At 50.4% G+C, this 18,361-nt stretch overlaps 1 protein-coding gene across 10 annotated transcripts in view; it reads right to left on the reverse strand.

Annotated features, from left to right (window-relative positions):
* PASK (PAS domain containing serine/threonine kinase) overlaps window positions 1–18,361 on the reverse strand; it is a 48,626-nt gene that overhangs the window by 10,527 nt on the left and 19,738 nt on the right. For 8 of the 10 annotated variants that reach the window (XM_057550959.1, XM_057550956.1, XM_057550961.1 and 5 more), the window contains exons 9-14: window positions 16,550–16,673; window positions 12,692–14,085; window positions 11,511–11,692; window positions 10,926–11,093; window positions 6,943–7,068; window positions 6,722–6,856 (exon numbers count right to left, since the gene is read on the reverse strand). In XM_057550959.1, coding sequence (XP_057406942.1) covers window positions 6,722–6,856; window positions 6,943–7,068; window positions 10,926–11,093; window positions 11,511–11,692; window positions 12,692–14,085; window positions 16,550–16,673 — 2,129 coding nt within the window. Of the gene's footprint in view, window positions 1–5,816; window positions 5,976–6,721; window positions 6,857–6,942; window positions 7,069–10,426; window positions 10,454–10,925; window positions 11,094–11,510; window positions 11,693–12,691; window positions 14,086–16,549; window positions 16,674–18,361 lie in introns of those variants that run through there. The other 2 variants (XM_057550965.1, XM_057550966.1) reach the window with 2 other exon arrangements.

The following is an 18,361-nucleotide window of genomic DNA, read 5'->3' on the forward strand; positions in this document are numbered from 1 at the left end:
AACACAAAAGACCCCGAATAGCCAAAGCAATCTTGAGAACGAAAAATGGAGCTGGGGGAATCAGGCTCCCTGACTTCAGACTATATTACAAAGCTTCAGTAATCAAGACAGTTTGGTATTGGCACAAAAACAGAAATATAGATCAATGGAACAGGATAGAAAGCCCAGAGATAAACCCACACACATATGGTCAACTTATCTTTGATAAAGGAGGCAAGCATATACAGTGGAGAAAAGACAGCCTCTTCAATAAGTGGTGCTGGGAAAATTGGACAGGAACATGTAAAAGTATGAAATTAGAACACTCCCTGACACCATGCACAAAAATAAACTCAAAATGGATTAAAGACCTAAGTGTAAGGGCAGACACTATCAAACTCTTAGAGGAAAACATAGGCAGAACACTCTATGACATACATCACAGCAAGATTCTTTTTGACCCAGCTCCCAGAGAAATGGAAATAAGAACACAAATAAACAAATGGGACCTAATGAAACTGAAAAGCTTTTGCACAGCAAAGGAAACCATAAACAAGACCAAAAGACAACCCTCAGAATGGGAGAAAATATTTGCAAATGAAGCAACTGACAAAGGATTAATCTCCAAGATTTACAAGCAGCTCATGCAGCTCAATAACAAAAAAACGAACAACCCAATCCAAAAATGGGCAGAAGATCTAAATAGACATTTCTCCAAAGAAGATATACAGATGGCCTACAGACACATGAAAGAATGCTCAACATCATTAATCATTAGAGAAATGCAAATCAAAACTACAATGAGATATCATCTCACACCGGTCAGAATGGCCATCATCAAAAAATCTAGAAACAATAAATGCTGGAGAGGGTGTGGAGGAAAGGGAACACTCTTGCACTGTTGGTGGGAATGTAAATTGATACAGCCACTATGGAGAACAGTATGGAGGTTCCTTAAAAAACTACAAATAGAACTACCATACGACCCAGCAATCCCACTACTGGGCATATACCCTGAGAAAACCATAGGTCAAAAAGAGTCATGTACCAAAATGTTCATTGCAGCTCTATTTACAATAGCCAGGACATGGAAGCAACCTAAATGTCCATCGACAGATGATTGGATGAAGAAGATGTGGCACATATATACAATGGAATATTACTCAGCCATAAAAAGAAATGAAATGGAGGTATTTGTAATGAGGTGGATGGAGTTAGAGTCTGTCATACAGAGTGAAGTAAGTCAGAAAGAGAAAAACAAATACAGTATGCTAACACATATATATGGAATCTAAGGGAAAAAAAAAAAAAGGCCATGAAGAACCTAGTGGCAAGACGGGAATAAAGACACAGACCTACTAGAGAATGGACTTGAGGATATGGGGAGGGGGTGGGGTGAGATGTGACAGGGTAAGAGAGTGTCATGGACATATATACACTACCAAATGTAAAATAGATAACTAGTGGGAAGCAGCCGCACAGCACAGGGAGATCAGCTCGGTGCTTTGTGACCACCTAGAGGGGTGGGATGGGGAGGGTGGGAGGGAGGGAGATGCAAGAGGGGTGAGAAATGGGAACATATTGTATATGTATAACAGATTCACTTTGTTATAAAGCAGATGCTAACACACTATTGTAAGGCAATTATACTTCAATAAAGATGTTTGGAAAAAAAAAAAAAAAAAAGAATAAAATACCTAGGAATAAACCTACCTAGGGAGACAAAAGACCTGTATGCAGAAAACTATAAGACACTGATGAAAGAAATTAAAGATGATACCAACAGATGGAGAGATATACCATGTTCTTGGATTGGAAGAATCAACATTGTGAAAATGACTATATTACCCAAAGCAATCTACAGATTCAATGCAATCCCTATCAAATTACCAATGGCATTTTTTACGGAACTAGAACAAATCATCTTAAAATTTGTATGGAGACACAAAAGACCCCGAATAGCCAAAGCAGTCTTGAGGGAAAAAAACGGAGCTGGAAGAATCAGACTCCCTGACTTCAGACTATACTACAAAGCTACAGTAATCAAGATAATATGGTACTGGCACAAAAACAGAAACATAGATCAATGGAACAAGATAGAAAGCCCAGAGATAAACCCACGCACCCATGGTCAACTAATCTATGACAAAGGAGGCAAAGATATACAATGGAGAAAAGACAGTCTCTTCAATAAGTGGTGCTGGGAAAACTGGACAGCTACATGTAAAAGAATGAAATTAGAATACTCCCTAACACCATACACAAAAATAAACTCAAAATGGATTAGAGACCTAAATGTAAGACCGGGCACTATAAAACTCTTAGAGGAAAACATAGGAAGAACACTCTTTGACATAAATCACAGCAAGATCTTTTTTGATCCACCTCCTAGAGTAATGGAAATAAAAACAAAAATAAACAAATGGGACCTAATGAAACTTCAAAGCTTTTGTACAGCAAAGGAAACCAGAAACAAGACGAAAAGACAACCCTCAGAATGGGAGAAAATATTTGCACATGAATCAACGGACAAAGGATTAATCTCCAAAATATATAAACAGCTTATGCAGCTCAATATTAAAGAAACAAACAACCCAATCCAAAAATGGGCAGGAGACCTAAATAGACATTTCTCCAAAGAAGACATACAGACGGCCATGAAGCACATGAAAAGATGCTCAACATCACTATTAGAGAAATGCAAATCAAAACTACAATGAGGTATCACCTCACACCAGTTAGAATGGGCATCATCAGAAAATCTACAAACAACAAATGCTGGAGAGGGTGTGGAGAAAAGGGAACCCTCTTGCACTGTTGGTGGGAATGTAAATTGATACAGCCACTATGGAGAACAATATGGAGGTTCCTTAAAAAACTAAAAATAGAATTACCATATGACCCAGCAATCCCACTACTGGGCATATACCCAGAGAAAACCGTAATTCAAAAAGACACATGCACCCGAATGTTCATTGCAGCACTATTTACAATAGCCAGGTCATGGAAGCAACCTAAATGCCCATCGACAGACGAATGGATAAAGAAGTTGTGGTACATATATACAATGGAATATTACTCAGCCATAAAAAGGAACGAAATTGAGTCATTTGTTGAGACGTGGATGGATCTAGAGACTGTCATACAGAGTGAAGTAAGTCAGAAAGAGAAAAACAAATATCGTATATTAACGCATGTATGTGGAACCTAGAAAAATGGTACAGATGAGCCGGTTTGCAGGGCAGAAGTTGAGACACAGATGTAGAGAACGGACATATGGACACCAAGGGGGGAAATCTGCGGTGCGGTGGGGATGGTGGTGTGCTGAATTGGGCGATTGGGATTGACATGTATACACTGATGTGTATAAAATTGATGCCTAATAAGAATCTGCAGTATAAAAAAACAAACAAACAAAACAACTAATGCTAAACTTTCATTGGGTTATTTGTATGGAAATATGTTAATATAAATGTTTCAGACATTACATGAAATTTCTAAAAATCTTATATGTTCTGGTATAATGTTATAAGTCATAATCCTAGTTATTACCTTAAAATGTATATCTCAGAAATAACTAATTTTCTTGTCAACTGCATTATTATGAACTTTCATCAAATCTTTAACTGTGGTCATTTTTAAGTCTTTTGTCATTTACAGACAGTTCTGGGTGTACTCTGATGCTTTTGCAAATATGTTCCTATAAAAGGGTTTCATCTTTAAGAAATTCATGGAAAAGAATCTGACAAGTACAGGTTTCTGGTAACTGACTGTACTGCTGAACTGAATGAATAAGCATTTTCAGAACTCTAATGAAAAACTGATGAACTCATAAAAGTGCTAACAAAAGATCAAGATGAAAAAAACAATTAATTACATGGGACTGAGTGAACTGATGAGGATGAGTATCATTTTTGTGACTTTCTGTCCGAATTAAAAAAAAAAAATCCCACAAGGACTCAGAGGCAAAGAATATACAAATCAATTTTACTGCAAAGTAAAGGAGCTGTTACAGTGGAGGATTACTGGACTGAATGCCAATATTATGACATAGTATGAGTGCGTTTCATGTTTGGTAATTGCAATCATTGTTGCTTTTGTTGTGGTCATCCATGTACAATGCTTGGTGTCAGTCTATTTATCTCTTGTAAAAATAAAATACAGTGTGTGTGAGTGAAAAAAAAAAAAAAGATTAGTACAATTTCTGACCCTATTCATAATTTGGACACCAACTGTACCAATCAACATAGTGATTTCAGGGACTTCCCTGGTGGCGCAGTGGTTGAGAATCCACCTGCCAATGCAGGAGACACGGGTTCAAGCCCTGGTCTGGGAAGATCCCACATGCCACGGAGCAACTAAGCCTGTGCGCCACAACTACTGAAGCCCACGTGCCTAGAGCCCGTGCTGCACAACAAGAGAAGCCACCACAAAGAGAAGCCTGTCACTGCAACAAAGAGTAGCCTGGCTCGCCGCAACTGGAGAAAGCCCATGCACAGCAACAAAGATCCAACACAGCCAAAAATAAAAATAAATAAATAAATTTAAAAAAACAAAAACAAAAACATAGTGATTTTGGGACTTCCCTGGTGGCGCAATGGTTAAGAATCCGCCTGCCAATGCAGGGGACACAGTTTCAAGCCCTGGTCCGGGGAGATTCCACATGGTGCGGAGCAACTAAGCCCGTGTGCCACAACTACTCAGCCCATGTGCCACAACTCCTGAAGCCCGCGCGCCTAGAGCCCATGCTCTGCAACGAGAAGCCACCACAATGAGAAGCCCACGCACCGCAACAAAGAGCAGCCCCCGCTCGCCGCACTAGAGAAAGCCTGCATGCAGCAACCAAGACCCAATGCAGCCAAAAATTTAAAATAAATAAATAAATAAAAAACATAGTGATTTCATGGATGTAGTCAGTCATTTACATCATTAGAGACAATTTTATATTTACAGATGAATATCTTTGAGTCAGAAGCAATAGTTCATGGCAGACAAACTAAGCTGAATTAATTAACTTTAAATAAATAAATGAATGTATATTTACATACACATGCATGCAAACATATACATACCTGCATTTATATAAAGAAGCATGCATGTGTACGTGTACACACATACACACGTGTGCATACATACACGTGCATGTCTATACTTATACATTCACATACATATATATACACTTTTACATGTATATGTACATACATATACATACACACATGCACATGTACATATCAGGCTCCAGTTGGGAAACAGAAACCACACGTTAATCTGAACATGGAAGGCTTCATCAAGGTGTATTAACTACAAAGGGGTAAAGAACCTGAATGGGAGTAGCTGCTCTTCCTGCAGGCCCCCCCCAGGACCCCAGCTGCACAGGAGAGCAGTTCACCAAGCAGACCCACAGATCCGGAGCTGAGAGGCAATACACTAATACCTGGCACTGGACATACATACGTTTATATGTAATAATAGAGTTCTGTAGAGTTGTGGATCCATGTTTACATATAACAACACTTATTATGTATACAGATTTACAAAGGGGCTATAGATACTTCTTGCAAAAGTTAAAAAGTACTGAACACTAGAATTACCTGTATCAGTAGCCCCAAATTAACAACGGTTAGGTAGCAGCTGTTGATAAGTGACTCCTAATGTTATGTCATACTGACACTCTGTTTGCCATGAAGATTTCAGAAACAAATCTTTGCCATGAAGTAAAGTAGATGCGTAAATAACCTTCCAAAGTAGCAAGGGGGGAGAGGTGACATTCTTTGGGCAGAACAATGATGACCGAAACTTACAAGTAGGTGCCTCAGAAATTTAATTTCACAAATCCAATAACTTCTGGGAGCTTATAGCTTTGAGGAAGAAATGTCAATTCACGGAAGCTGTCATTAGAAATCAAGTCAACTCCAGGAAACGAAGAGCAAATCTGTGAATTGGTCACAGCCCTCTCCCAGGTATCTCTCCATCTTTTCCAGGGAGCTAGGAATCGTCTGGAATGGAACTACCACGATATTAAAACTAAAACAGGAATTGCTGTCTCCCCCTCCCCACCCTGCCACCCAATTTCTCTCTCTCATAGGACACCTTTCCACTTCGCTGGTCACTCTCTCATTCCAAAAACTAACAAGTGGACTAACATCAATACACAGATAGACACAAAAGAGATCAAGACAAATACTCACTGTAAAATGAGATTGCCAGAACCGCAAGCTCTGTGGACTAATTAACTGGACGGCTACGTTTATTAAGCACTTCCTGTGTGCGGGACTCGTGTGTGCTGCACAAGGGCCTTAGAGGCACTCTCTGATTTAATCCCAACAGCCTCATGATGCTGGCACTAGAATGATCTCTCTGTACAAATGAGCAATGACTTCCCATTGGTGAACAAGGATTCAGATCAAATGCACAATCTCAAAACCCAGTCTGGTAGCTTTGTTGGTCCATTTTTGAGATTGGTGTGGCTATTGTAGGGATATAAGTAAACTTGAATCATCAAACCCACGTCTGCTATCATTCCAGGATAGTACCTGGCCTCATTCTTTCTTCCCCACCTTACTCTCTCTGCTTCATCCACAGAATTCTCTTCTCAAAATACATATCCTACTCCATAAAATCCAAAAACCGAAGGCCAGATCCAGCTCACAGAGAGAACGGAGTGTGTATCACTGATCCCTGCAGCCCTGGGCCCAGGCAGCCAAGCCCACACTCTCCCCGGGCGGCTCTGGCCGGCTCTCACCTGTCGGAAGATGTAGCTCGCCAGGGGCTCATCGAGGCTGGGATGGCGGTCGATGAATGCAAAGAGGTCCAGGCCGGAGCCGTGCTTCTCCATGACCAGCTGAAAGAACCCTTGGTTTTCAAATACATCCAGTACCTGGAAAGACACAAAGCTGGGTGTGGCCCTGCCGGGGTACCTTCCAGACAACGAACTCGAGAAGTGGGGTGACAACAGCTCTCCACCTTGATGATGTTGGCATGCTCCACCCTGCACAGGATGGCAATCTCTAAAGTCACTCTCCCAAGTTTGGGATCCTCAATCCAACAATCCTCCAAAACCTTCTCCTTCTTAATAAACTTCACCACCACCTGTGAGGAGAACAGAGGGGACGTGACTGCAGCCATCCCCGCCACGCCTCCCACAGCCCATTGGGCGTGCTGCTCTACCCTCACCCTAACCCCACCCCCACCCCCGATGAGCCCCAGGGACCTGAAAGAAGAAACCTAACAAGAGCCCTCCGGCGTGAGCAGACAGAGAAGCAAGTCAGCAGCCGACTGGAAGCGCTGACTGGACCTGCCCGATCTAGAAAGTGGGCGGACGCGGGTGACGGCAGAGCCAGGTGGCCCTGCAGAAAGACAGGTGCTCCCCAGAGCACCGCATGTCACCCCAATTTCTCAACCGAGTACTGGATGTCCTGGCTGAGAAAATGAAACAAGAGGCCTGAGAACTAGAAAAAATGAACAAAAACTGTCATTCATGTTGATCCTGAGAACTAATCAGAGAGTTCAGCAAGACAGATGGACACAAGATAGATATGGAAAAAACGGTGTTAGTCAATTAATGATAGTCAACTGGACTGTGGAATAGAAAAAAAAGACACCGTTAGTAAAGGAAACCAACACCCTAGGTCAATGAATGACAACCCTGCCCCTCAACAAAACACCTGCTCCTAGGTGGTCGCCGGGCATGTGGTGAGCAGTGACCGCGGGCCAGGCCTGCTCTGCACTTCAGCAGGAGACCCCAAACCAGACGACAGAGACCCCCGCCCTCACGGAGATCAGCATCTGCCGGGAAGCAGGCGATACACAAGATGCGCCGCGGGTCAGGAAAAGCGAGGGCTGAGAAGAAGCAGCTGAACCGGGAAGTGCCGGGTGGCGGGGCCGGGGAGGGCTTCCCGGGGCGGCGGCTTCTGAGAGGGGCCGGGGGGAGGCACTGCAGGCAGAGGGAAGATGGGGGAAGGTTCTGCGCGTGGTGAGCAGGCGGCACGAGGGGCAGGGACGGCACACAGGGCCAGGGCAGAAGCAGGGACACCACTTAGGAGCTTCTGCAATATCCAATCACCCAACAATAATCTGGAGAAAAAAGGTGGTGGCTTGGGTGCCAGCACGTGCGTGGTGACAAGTGGACAAACTCTGAAGGTGCTTCGAGGGGAGGGTCACCACGATTTACCAGGTCAGATGAGAGACGCGAGGGAAAGCAAGAAGATGAGGGTGGAAGCAAGGCTGACGGCCCGAGGAGCCACGAACCGGGGTTACGGGGCACGGGAAGGATGATGGAGTCAGGCGGGGCCGGAGCAGTGCAGACGGCAGAGCTCGAGTTCGCGTGTTTGCAGGCAGCTGCCTGCTGCCCGTCCAGCTGCAGGTTTAGGGAGACAAGAAGGAAGGCGGCCTCCATGGCCTCCACGCACACCTAACATGAGCTTCAGGGTGAAAAATGACAGAACAAGAGAAGAGAATCCTCTTACGGTAAAGAAAGCTCTAAACATCTAGACTGAAGTCTTACCAAGTGTCGCGCAAGAATAAAGAACACACACACACAGAAATACATCCTGGTGAACTTTCTGAATTCCGAAGATTAAAAAAAAACCAAAAACAGAAAGGATAAAAATCAAGTTGCTGGCAGCAAAATTCACTTCAAAGTAATGGTAGATGACAATAGACCCCATTGTGTGTCTAAAACGTTCTGAGAGGAAAAAGGTACATCTCCACTAAAATATGAGGGAAAAAACCACACCTTAATACATGTAAGGATTCCGAGGGGAACACCCATACATCCTTCCTAGAAAAATTAGCAACAAATATACTCCAGCAAATGAAACATGAACACAGGAAAGAGAAGAAACTGGATATAAAACCAGTGGAGGTTTAACAAAAGCAGGACAAGACCTGTACACTGAAAACTATAAAACATTGTTGAGAAATGAACACAACACTGTTGATCAACTATACTCCAATATAAAATAAAACTTTTTAAAAAATAAAGTAAATGAAATAAAATTCAAAAAACATTGTTGAAAGAAATTAAAGATCTGAATAAACCAACAGACATCCCATGTTCATGGATCAGAAGAATTGATATTGTTAAGATGGAAACACCCTGCAAGTCGATCTGCACTCTGTCCTGAGAACTAGACCCAAACCCTTCAAAGTATACTTTCTGATTGGCTGCTTTACTTAACAATGTGTTGGCCTAATAGCATTTAAATGGACATCCCTGTTTTCTGAAAGGCAAAATTACTCATGTGGCTTCTTTTTTAAACCAAAAGAACTCTGGGGCTCCTTTCTTCTCCCTTAGGTATAAAGGTCTAAAGAAACCCGCAGAGCCTTTTGGATTCCTGATCCAAACCAAGAGTGAGAAGATCTGCCTCAAATAAATTAAAGATGACAATAGAAACTTAAGAACGAGACTGCTTAGAAACACGTGACACCCAGAGCAGCATGTGTTTAAACCTCTAGAAGGTGGCCGAGTGCACTCAGACAACTCAACGCTGCACAAGCTTTTATTACTAAGTAACAGCTTAAAAAAACACATTCAATCTAATAAGCTAGAAAAATAGCAAAATTAACTCATAGAAAGTACAAGAAAAGAAATTTAAAGAAAACAAAGCAAATATTTGATTAAAAAATAGGCAATTCTTTGGCAAGTCTAGCAAAGAGAAGAGAGAGTGAAGACAAGAATGAGGACAGCCAAGGGGACAAGACTCGCCACAGAAACCCCTGCAGACGTGACGTCACAGGTGCTGGTCACCACCGGTGTCCCCAACTCTGCAGGCCCCACAAAACTGACAGAGAAAAAAGAAAAAACACTTACGTATGAATATAAATGAAAAAATCCCGAATAAAAATATTAGCAAGCCAAATTCAGCCACGCATTAGAAGAATGTTGTAACACAATTGAGGATTGAGTCTACGAATGGAAGTTGACTGTTGTTATTCATATATTAATAAAGGAAACAAAGATACGATCATCGCAATAGAGGCAGAAAAGACATTTGATAGAACTCAATGCTCAATGTTTAAAAAACAATTCAGTGGGGCTTCCCTGGTGGCGCAGTGGTTGAGAATCTGCCTGCTAATGCAGGGCACACGGGTTCGAGCCCTGGTCTGGGAAGATCCCACATGCCGCGGAGCAACTGGGCCCGTGAGCCACAACTACTGAGCCTGCGCGTCTGGAGCCTGTGCTCCGCAACAAGAGAGGCCGCGATAGTGAGAGGCCCGCGCACCGCGATGAAGAGTGGCCCCTACTGGCCACAACTAGAGAAAGCCCTCGCACAGAAACGAAAACCCAACACAGCCATAAATAAATAAATAAAAAATAATTAAAAAAAAAAAACAATTTAGTGAACTGAAAATAAAATGAAGTATCCTCAAACAAAAGGTAATCCATCAAAAAATAAAAGGAGCCATTGGAATTGACAGAGGACCACCCCGAGGTCGGGTAGCGTACCTGTTACTCCACACGGCTCTGCAGGTCCTAGCCAAGGTGACAGCAGGAAGGAAAAGAGGCGATGAGACGCGAGTAATAGAAAAAGAGACAGGACTGTCACTGCCGGCAGAGGAAGAAAATCCAAAGGATCCACTGAAAAGTCACTAAAACCAACAAGACTTTGACACAGATCCTTGAGGTATCAACCCAAGCACGGAGCTTTGGTAAATTCCAGAAGGGACTAGAAGCCGCCGTGGTGAAGGGGTCCCACACTGGCCCTCCCAGGAATCGGCAGGCCGGGCCCGGGGACACCTGGGCAGTCTACGGGGTTCGCGGGGACAGGCAGCATGGCGACCACGCCAGCTCCCCCGAACCACGAAGCGCCCAGGCAACTACAAATCTCATCACAACGGCACCTGGGAGGGAGGGGCGGTGGCTCTAAGGCACATTACAGGATGAGGTGTGGGCCGGGCAGCCGGCCCCGCAGCACGCAGACCCCACCCCTGCAGGAGCCCAGTACCTCCTTATTCGCTTCCTGGTCCACCGCCGTCCACACGAAGCCGAAGGCCCCGCTGCCGATGGGGCTGAGCGTGCTGTACTTGCGGGAGTACGCGCCCTCGCAGGCCGCCAGCCCCTCCAGCTCCACGGCCTCGGGGGGCTCCTCAAACCAGGGTTTGTTCGCGAGCACCTGCGAACGCAAAGGCACGTCCGAGGGACCACGCGCAACGCACTGAAGGAGCAGGGCAGCGGCAGGCCGAGCGGTGACAGCGGCACCCACGCCCTGTGCTGCCCCTCCCCGCTCTTCCCAGGCCCACGGGGTCCCCGGCCCGAGACCCGCTCTCCACGGGGTACGCCAGGGGCCTCGACAAGTCGGTCCAGGCTGGCACACTCCTGGACCCCACCGTGCACACGGAGACACACAGATTTGAAATCCCACGTGTGGCTTGATACTCACACAGAATATTAGAAGCCAGACCCTACACAAACCCTCTTCCCACCCCAGAGGACACAGAGAGAGAGACAGAGAGAGAGAGAGAAGAGAGAGAGAGAGAGAGATGCTGATTGGGAGAGGTGGGTGGAAGGCAGGAGCTGGCCAGTCACCTACCTGCCCCAGGCTGGCTCCAGACAGCTCGCAGGTGGAGTGGGCGGAGCTGGGCAGGCTGCTCAGGAACAGGCGGGTCCGCGGGGCCGAGGCCAGGTGACCGTGCAGCAGGTCCTTCACCAGCCAGCAGCAGAACAGGGCGGACGAGCCCTGGAGCGCCACCCGCTTCACTTCAAACTGCACACCTGAGGAGGGAAGGGGAGACCAAACACCCCCGCTGCTGTCACCTCCCCAGTGTCACGTCCCCCAGGACGGGATAAAGCCAACGGACAGCGCCTGGGGCAGGGGCGGAGGGCACCGAGTCCGGAGAAGGGCAAAGCTGAGGCTGGTGGCCGCATCACCTCCCGCCGGCAGGGGGCCAGCAGCCCAGCATGTCCTCGGGGGCAGCCGGAGGCCAGGGGACTCAGGAGAGACCCGCCACCAGCCGCCGACTCGGACGAGCCTGGAAAACCCGCCCCCAACACCCTCCACAGGAGTCTGGCTCGGGAGCCACACGTACACACACGTGCCACCTAACCGTACACATCACCGTGCACATCACCGTGCACACTGCCGTGGCACACGTGTGCGTTGACACAGCCTCCTGGGAATACAGCAAATCAAAGGTAGCTATCAGGGAGGTTTACAGGTGATTTTATTTTCTTCTTTTTGTTTACATTTTCTAACATTTCTGCAAATAACACATATTACTTATGTAACTCTTTTAAGTTTGGGAAAAAACCCTGGTAACCAACAGTACGAAATCAGCAATGAGGAAACAACTGGCTGAAACGTGGCACCGTTAGGAAATTAGGAAAAGAAAAAGGGACAAGTGAAGGGGTCTGACGGCCACACCCCCAGAATGGAGATTCTGAGGCCAGAGCAGCCTGAACCCCGACAGCACACAGAAAACCACCACCAGCCCCTCAGCCACACCTGCCTCCTGGTGTGGCCCCCGGGAGCCCACCCCCTGCTGCACCGCACGGAGGGCCTGGGCCCCGGGGCTGCCCCCTCCCCGGCACACGCACCTGTGATCCTCACTTTGAAGAGGTAAACTCTAACCTCGGTTCTTTATTTAATATAATACCTCATTCCTGCCAAAACGATTCCAGGGGTGAAGCCCCGTCAGACGCCAGGACGAGGAAGGCCCCCCGACCCCGCCGCGCCGTGCTCTCGGGCACCCCCCGCCCCCCAGCCACACGTACCCAGCTGTGAGCCGTCTCGGTGGTAACAGCTCCCCGCGTAGGCGCCCTCCTGGATCTCAGGCTGCAGGTCGGCGGCCCCCAGCGGCGCAGGGCCGTCTGCTCTCACAGGCGTGGAGGTGGCCTGGAGGCTCAGCCTGGGTGCCTCTAGCGGGGACGCGCCCACGGGGCCGGCTCCCGACACAGGAGGGACGCGGTCCGGGCTCTCATCCAGGTCATCATGTTCGGAGGACGCCAAGCACATGTGCGATGGTTCGGTTCCATCCAGTTCCAGACCGGCCTCGCGGGACCGCCGGCCTCCACCCAGACTGAAGTAGGCGCCGGTCAGCAGCGACAGCTCCCGGTGGTCCAGGACTTCTGACCTCTGCCTGCGCAAACCGCTCACGTCCACATCAGAGACCCCCAGCGAAGGGGAGCAGGTCCCCCTGAGCTCAGACGTAGCGCAGGAACAGTTCGAAGAAGTTCGGTCTGTCCATTCGCTGAAAACGAGTTCCTTGAGGTTCCAGGAAAACAAATTCTCGCCAGCCTCCCGGGCCTCCGCGGCCTCCAGGGCACCGGGCAGGTCAGTGGCAAGGGCGTAGCAGGCCGAGGAGCTGCCCGAGCGGCCGCCGTGCGGGTCTGTGCCTCCCAGGTCACACAAGGACGCAGGGGCGGAGGGCGGGGGCTGCTCAGCGTAGGAGACACCCCAAGGCCCCGCGAAGCTCGATGCGCACAGCTGCTCCTTAATCAAGCACGTCCCCAGCCACGGCCCAGCCAAAGGAGGCGTCGAGAGCAAGGGCTGCACCGCCCCCGAGGGGCTGGGGGCCGAGTCCGGGCTTCCCCGCTGGGCGCGCCACTCTCCCTCGAATCCAGGGCCGCGCACCGGGAGGGCCTGCCCGGCCGGCTGAGCCGCAGCGTGGGGCCCGGCCTTGGGGCCATCAGCCCCGTGGTTTGAATCGCTGGCGCCACTCGAGCCCCTCCGCCCCAGCTGTGTCTCCTGATACAGGCCACCCCTTGCAGCACCACTGGTCCCATCTGCACTTGGCACTGGTGTTTCAGAATCTTCATGGGAAGCACGTGGTTTTGTGTCCACTGGCCCAGACCTGTTTCCTCCCAGCAGGTCCTGCCTGAGGCTCTCTGCTGTTGCCAGCCGCTCTTTCTCTAAGACAGTGCTCTGCTGGTCCTCTGGCGACGACCGTTGGCCAGGGGCTGACGGGCATCCCCCTGGCATGCTTCGCTGGCCCTCGGGCAGTGACTGTTCCTGGGCTGGCGGGCTTCCCTCTGGGGTATTTTGCTGGTCCTGGGGTGACGGCTGTGGGCCATGGGCTGGCGGGCTTCCTTCTGGCACGTTCTGCCGGTCCTTGGATAATGAGTGTTCGCTGTGGGCTGGCCGGCTTCCTGCTGGGACGCTGTCCACCCTGGGGATTGTTACACGGATGACACAGTCACTCAGGGGCCACAGAAGAGTCAAAACAAAGAGATCACAGGGGTCCCCCTTGATTAGAGACCCGCACCATGCATTTAACACCATAAACTTACGACAGAAAAAAAAGACTTTTATAACAAAATTAAAATATGAAGAACCAACTCACATATTCTCCAGATAAAGCCACACTTAGCAATGATTTATCCAAGAATGCCACTGAGTGCCTAGGACCCTCTGCTCAAGGCTGTGGTCAGCAATCTCACTTTGCGGTGAGTGGGACCCCGACAGCCGTGCAGCCAGCCTCTTCCTGCCCGCAAGGTGGAGGTGTGGGAAGAAAGCAGAGGCATTGGACACTGCACGCGGTAAACCACAATGGCTACAAACACCATCGGATCTCACAGCTCAGAGAGGGCAGGGCACGAGGAGCAGGAGACTGGAAGAGCCATGCCCCCAGGGTCCTGAGAGCTGGAGCACAAAGCCCCCAGTGCGCTCAGCACGGGTGGACCACCGAGGAAGAGGCCGCCACAGCCCACCAGGCAATCTGCGTCCAGACTCCCCTCCGCCGGCCCCGCCGCCGGCACCCACTTGGCAGGCGGTGCTGAGCGCCGGCCCCGTGTCAGCCCAAGGTCGGCCGCCAGCACCGAGGCCAATAGAAAGTGGCAGTGCCCGGCCTGGCTGGGGAGGCATGCGGCGATCTGTAAATGTTACACCAGGGGCTCATAAAGAGGCGGGGAGAGGAAGGACGCCACTCAAGGATGGGCCCCGCAGAGGAGGCTGCTGTGAGCGGAGTCCTGAGGGACAGCTGAGGGGACGAGGGCCTGCAGAGACCAGGCAAGAATGACCCGTCGCCACTACGCCACCTCCATCTACCGCCACCATCCACCCGGGCCTGTCTCCGGGGAGCCGCACGGCCTCTGCGGTGTCAGGAGGTGAGGCGGCAAGTGAAGGAAGGAGGAAGACAGTAACTGGCCCGTGAAGGACACAGATCAAACACTTAGAACCGCGAGACCAGAAACGTCCAGCGGAGAGGAAACGCAGGAACCGGCCCATCGAGTGGAACCTCCTCATTGCCCACCCGCGTCCCAGAAAATCAAGCCCACGCACCGCGCCAAGGATCGCTCAGCACGTGAGCCACCGCTGAGACACACCTGCCCTGACGCAGGCCGGGCACCTGGCGCCCACACCAGTGGGTGCCCCTGGGCCCAGGCCCCACCATGCGCCCCCGGGCAGCACAGAATCCTCCCTCCTCACCGTGTGTGTGTGTGTGTGTGTGTGTGTGTGTGTGTGTGTGTGTGTGTGTGTGTGTGTGTGTGTGTGTGTGTGTGTGTGTGTGTGTGTGTGTGTGTGTGTGTGTGTGTGTGTGCGCGCGCGCGCGCATGCACACACACAGCAAGGAGAGCCCGCAGTCACGCTGCTCCAGCCACCAAAAGTTAAATAGGAAAAGGCCAAGAAGTTGAAGCAAATGACAGGAGCCGTGTTCGCAAACCATGGTGCCACCTGTGAGGTGGCGGTTCTGAGGCCGCGCTGCAGAGAAAGGTCTCCGAGACACACACACCGCGTGCCCAGGCACGTGCACACATTTAGGACAAGGTGCACACGGCAGCCTACCTGTGCCTGTGTAACACACACACTTCCATCTAAGCACACGGGGAAAGGGGTCTGCAAGGAGATCACTGCTGGCAGTGGTTCTCTCTGGGGGACCTGGGAGAGCGTCACAGGGACCTTTGCTCTTTACCATTATTCTTCTGTACTTAGAAAAACATACACATTCACGTAGTATGTATTTAAAACATAATTTCAAGAAGACTAGAAAACAGTGTGTATGTGTGAGTGAATAAATCTCACACAATGGTGAGCAAAAGATGCCGGAGATAAGGGAGTACATTCGGTGAAGTTCAAGAACAGGCACCTCTGATCTGCGTCCTGACCCCAGGGCAGTGAGGGACACTGAGTGGGGTGGGAGCAGTGCCTCCCAGGGGAAGAGGAGAAAGGTCCAGAGAGGTCGGCACATTACTGTATGCTGCGCTTCAAAGAAATTGCTTTAAAAAGAGAAACTTATTGAAAACAAACCGAACTGCTATGCACAACAGGACTGTGATAGCTGAGCAAGTGGATGTTCTATTTCTACTTTCCTAAGTTTTCCACATTGTGCCTCGTCTCCTCTAAATAGAATACTTCGTTATTTAAAAATGCATAGCAAACAGATTCAAATTATTTTCAGAATGAGAAAATTATGCTGGAATCAGCTCCCTGGAACCTCCCTGAACGCTTTCTCATCCATAAAATGGGGCCCGTGTCACGGAGCCTGCGGGAACCTGGCCGGGTGACACAGGAGAAGCACTGCCATCGCGAGGGGCAGCAGCAGGTGTCACCTCCATCATTCCCAAGGACTGAACACTTCCCCAGGGTGCCTCCCCCTGCCCCTCACGCACCCGCCCCTCCCCCAGAGGACTTACCCCAGAGTGGGCAGCGCCGGGAGGGAGAAGGCGAGGCGGCCTCCGGCGTCCGCAGGAACCTGGGCCCTGGGGGGGGCGGCCTGACTCTCCACTGGCTTTGGGGTCTCGGTGTTCACCCTTAGATCTGGCAGCAACAGCAAAAAAAAAAGTGTTTTCCATTTGCTGGCCCATCCTGCTGAAAACCACCCCCTCGGCCCGTGTGACTAGTGAGCAGGGGGCGAGGGGGCCTAACCCGACCTCAGACACACCGCCAGCCCCACGTCCACAGCAGGTCCCGCCCCTCACTGCCCCACGGGCACCGGGTCCAGGCCCACAGCCTCCCTGGGCTCTCCCTGCTCCGCCCTGGGCCCCACACCCACCGACCCCGGAGTCGAACCTGCCCCTCATCTGCCGACAGCCCCCGAGGGCTCCACTCTGACACCGGGTGAAAACCAAAGGCCCGGCGGCTGGGCCCTGCTTCCCTCCCCAGGGCCTTGGGGCCCGGCCCTCTGGCCACCCCACCACGCCCGGCGCTGCTCGCTTTCCCAGAAAGCCGCCCCTGCCTCATCCCGGCTCACAGACCCCAAGATGGCGCAGCCTCCCCTGCTGTGCCCTTCCTGTGAGCGCCGGGCACCTCCTACGGCTCGTGTGCCGCCTGCCTCCGCCTGCCTGCCTACACCAGGGCCCGCGACATCACAGGTTCCTGGGGTCAGGGGAGCGAGACTGTCCTTGCCACACAGCAGCCTGCATGGGGGAGGCTCTTAGAAAGAGTCCCGGCCCCTGGCGGACAGGCATAGGCGGGCTGGTACCACGAGCAAGAGCACACGTCCCCACGCACCCAGAAACACGCCCACAAGTGCATCCTGGAGACAGTAACGGGGACAGAGCTTCTGTGACCCCACCCCCCACTTTCTACGAAGAAGACGAACGACACACACACACACACACCAGGAATAATTTGGAAATCTGGAAAAAGAGGAAAGGGAATGCATCAGTGATACAGAAAAAAACTTGAAAAAAAGGAGTCTTTGCAGACAGAAAAACCCGGATACAATGAAGGAAACCCCATGTTAAGAAAAGTGGTCATGGACTTCCCTGGTCGCACGGTGGTTAAGAATCTGCCTGCCAGTGCAGGTTCGAGCCCTGGCCCGGGAAGATCCCACATGCCGCGGAGCCACTAAGCCCGTGTGCCACAACTACTGAGCCTGCGCTCTAGGGCCCGTGAGCCACAGCTACTGAAGTCCGCACGCCTAGAGCCCGTGCGCCACAACAAGAGAAGCCACTGCAATGAGGAGCCTGTGCACTGCAATGAAGAGTAGCCCCCGCTCGCCACAACTAGAGAAAGCCCGCGCGCAGCAACGAAGACCCAACGCAGCCAAAAATAAATAAATAATAAATAAATAGATAAAAGAAAAGTAGTCAAAGAGAGTCAGGAGCCTAACAAAGTGTCTTTTAAAACCTGGGCGCCGTCTGACGATAAAGGTCCACATCCCAGTTGGACACCGCGCAGCCGCGTCCCCCTCGGTGGCCACGTGAAACCCACTCACGCGTCTACTCAAACACCACGTCCTCCCACGGACGCGCCCGCAGGTGACAACGCCCCACGGGCGCGGAGCTGGGACGGCCCCCGAGGCAGGGCCGGGGCAGCTCCTCCTTGAGCCTGCTCGGGGAAGGCGGGCGCCCCGGAGGCTGCTGGTCCCCTGCTTCCCGGAGCTCCAAAGCCAGAGTGGGAGCCGCGCGCTGCCCTCTCACGCCCGGCACCTGCAACATCACGTGGTGGGGCTCGGACCACTTGTTGGAATCATATTAAATGTTGAAAGTACTAGAAATAAA

The sequence above is a fragment of the Balaenoptera acutorostrata genome, chromosome 8 (genome assembly GCF_949987535.1).
Source record: "Balaenoptera acutorostrata chromosome 8, mBalAcu1.1, whole genome shotgun sequence".
NCBI classification, from domain to species: Eukaryota; Metazoa; Chordata; class Mammalia; order Artiodactyla; family Balaenopteridae; genus Balaenoptera; species Balaenoptera acutorostrata.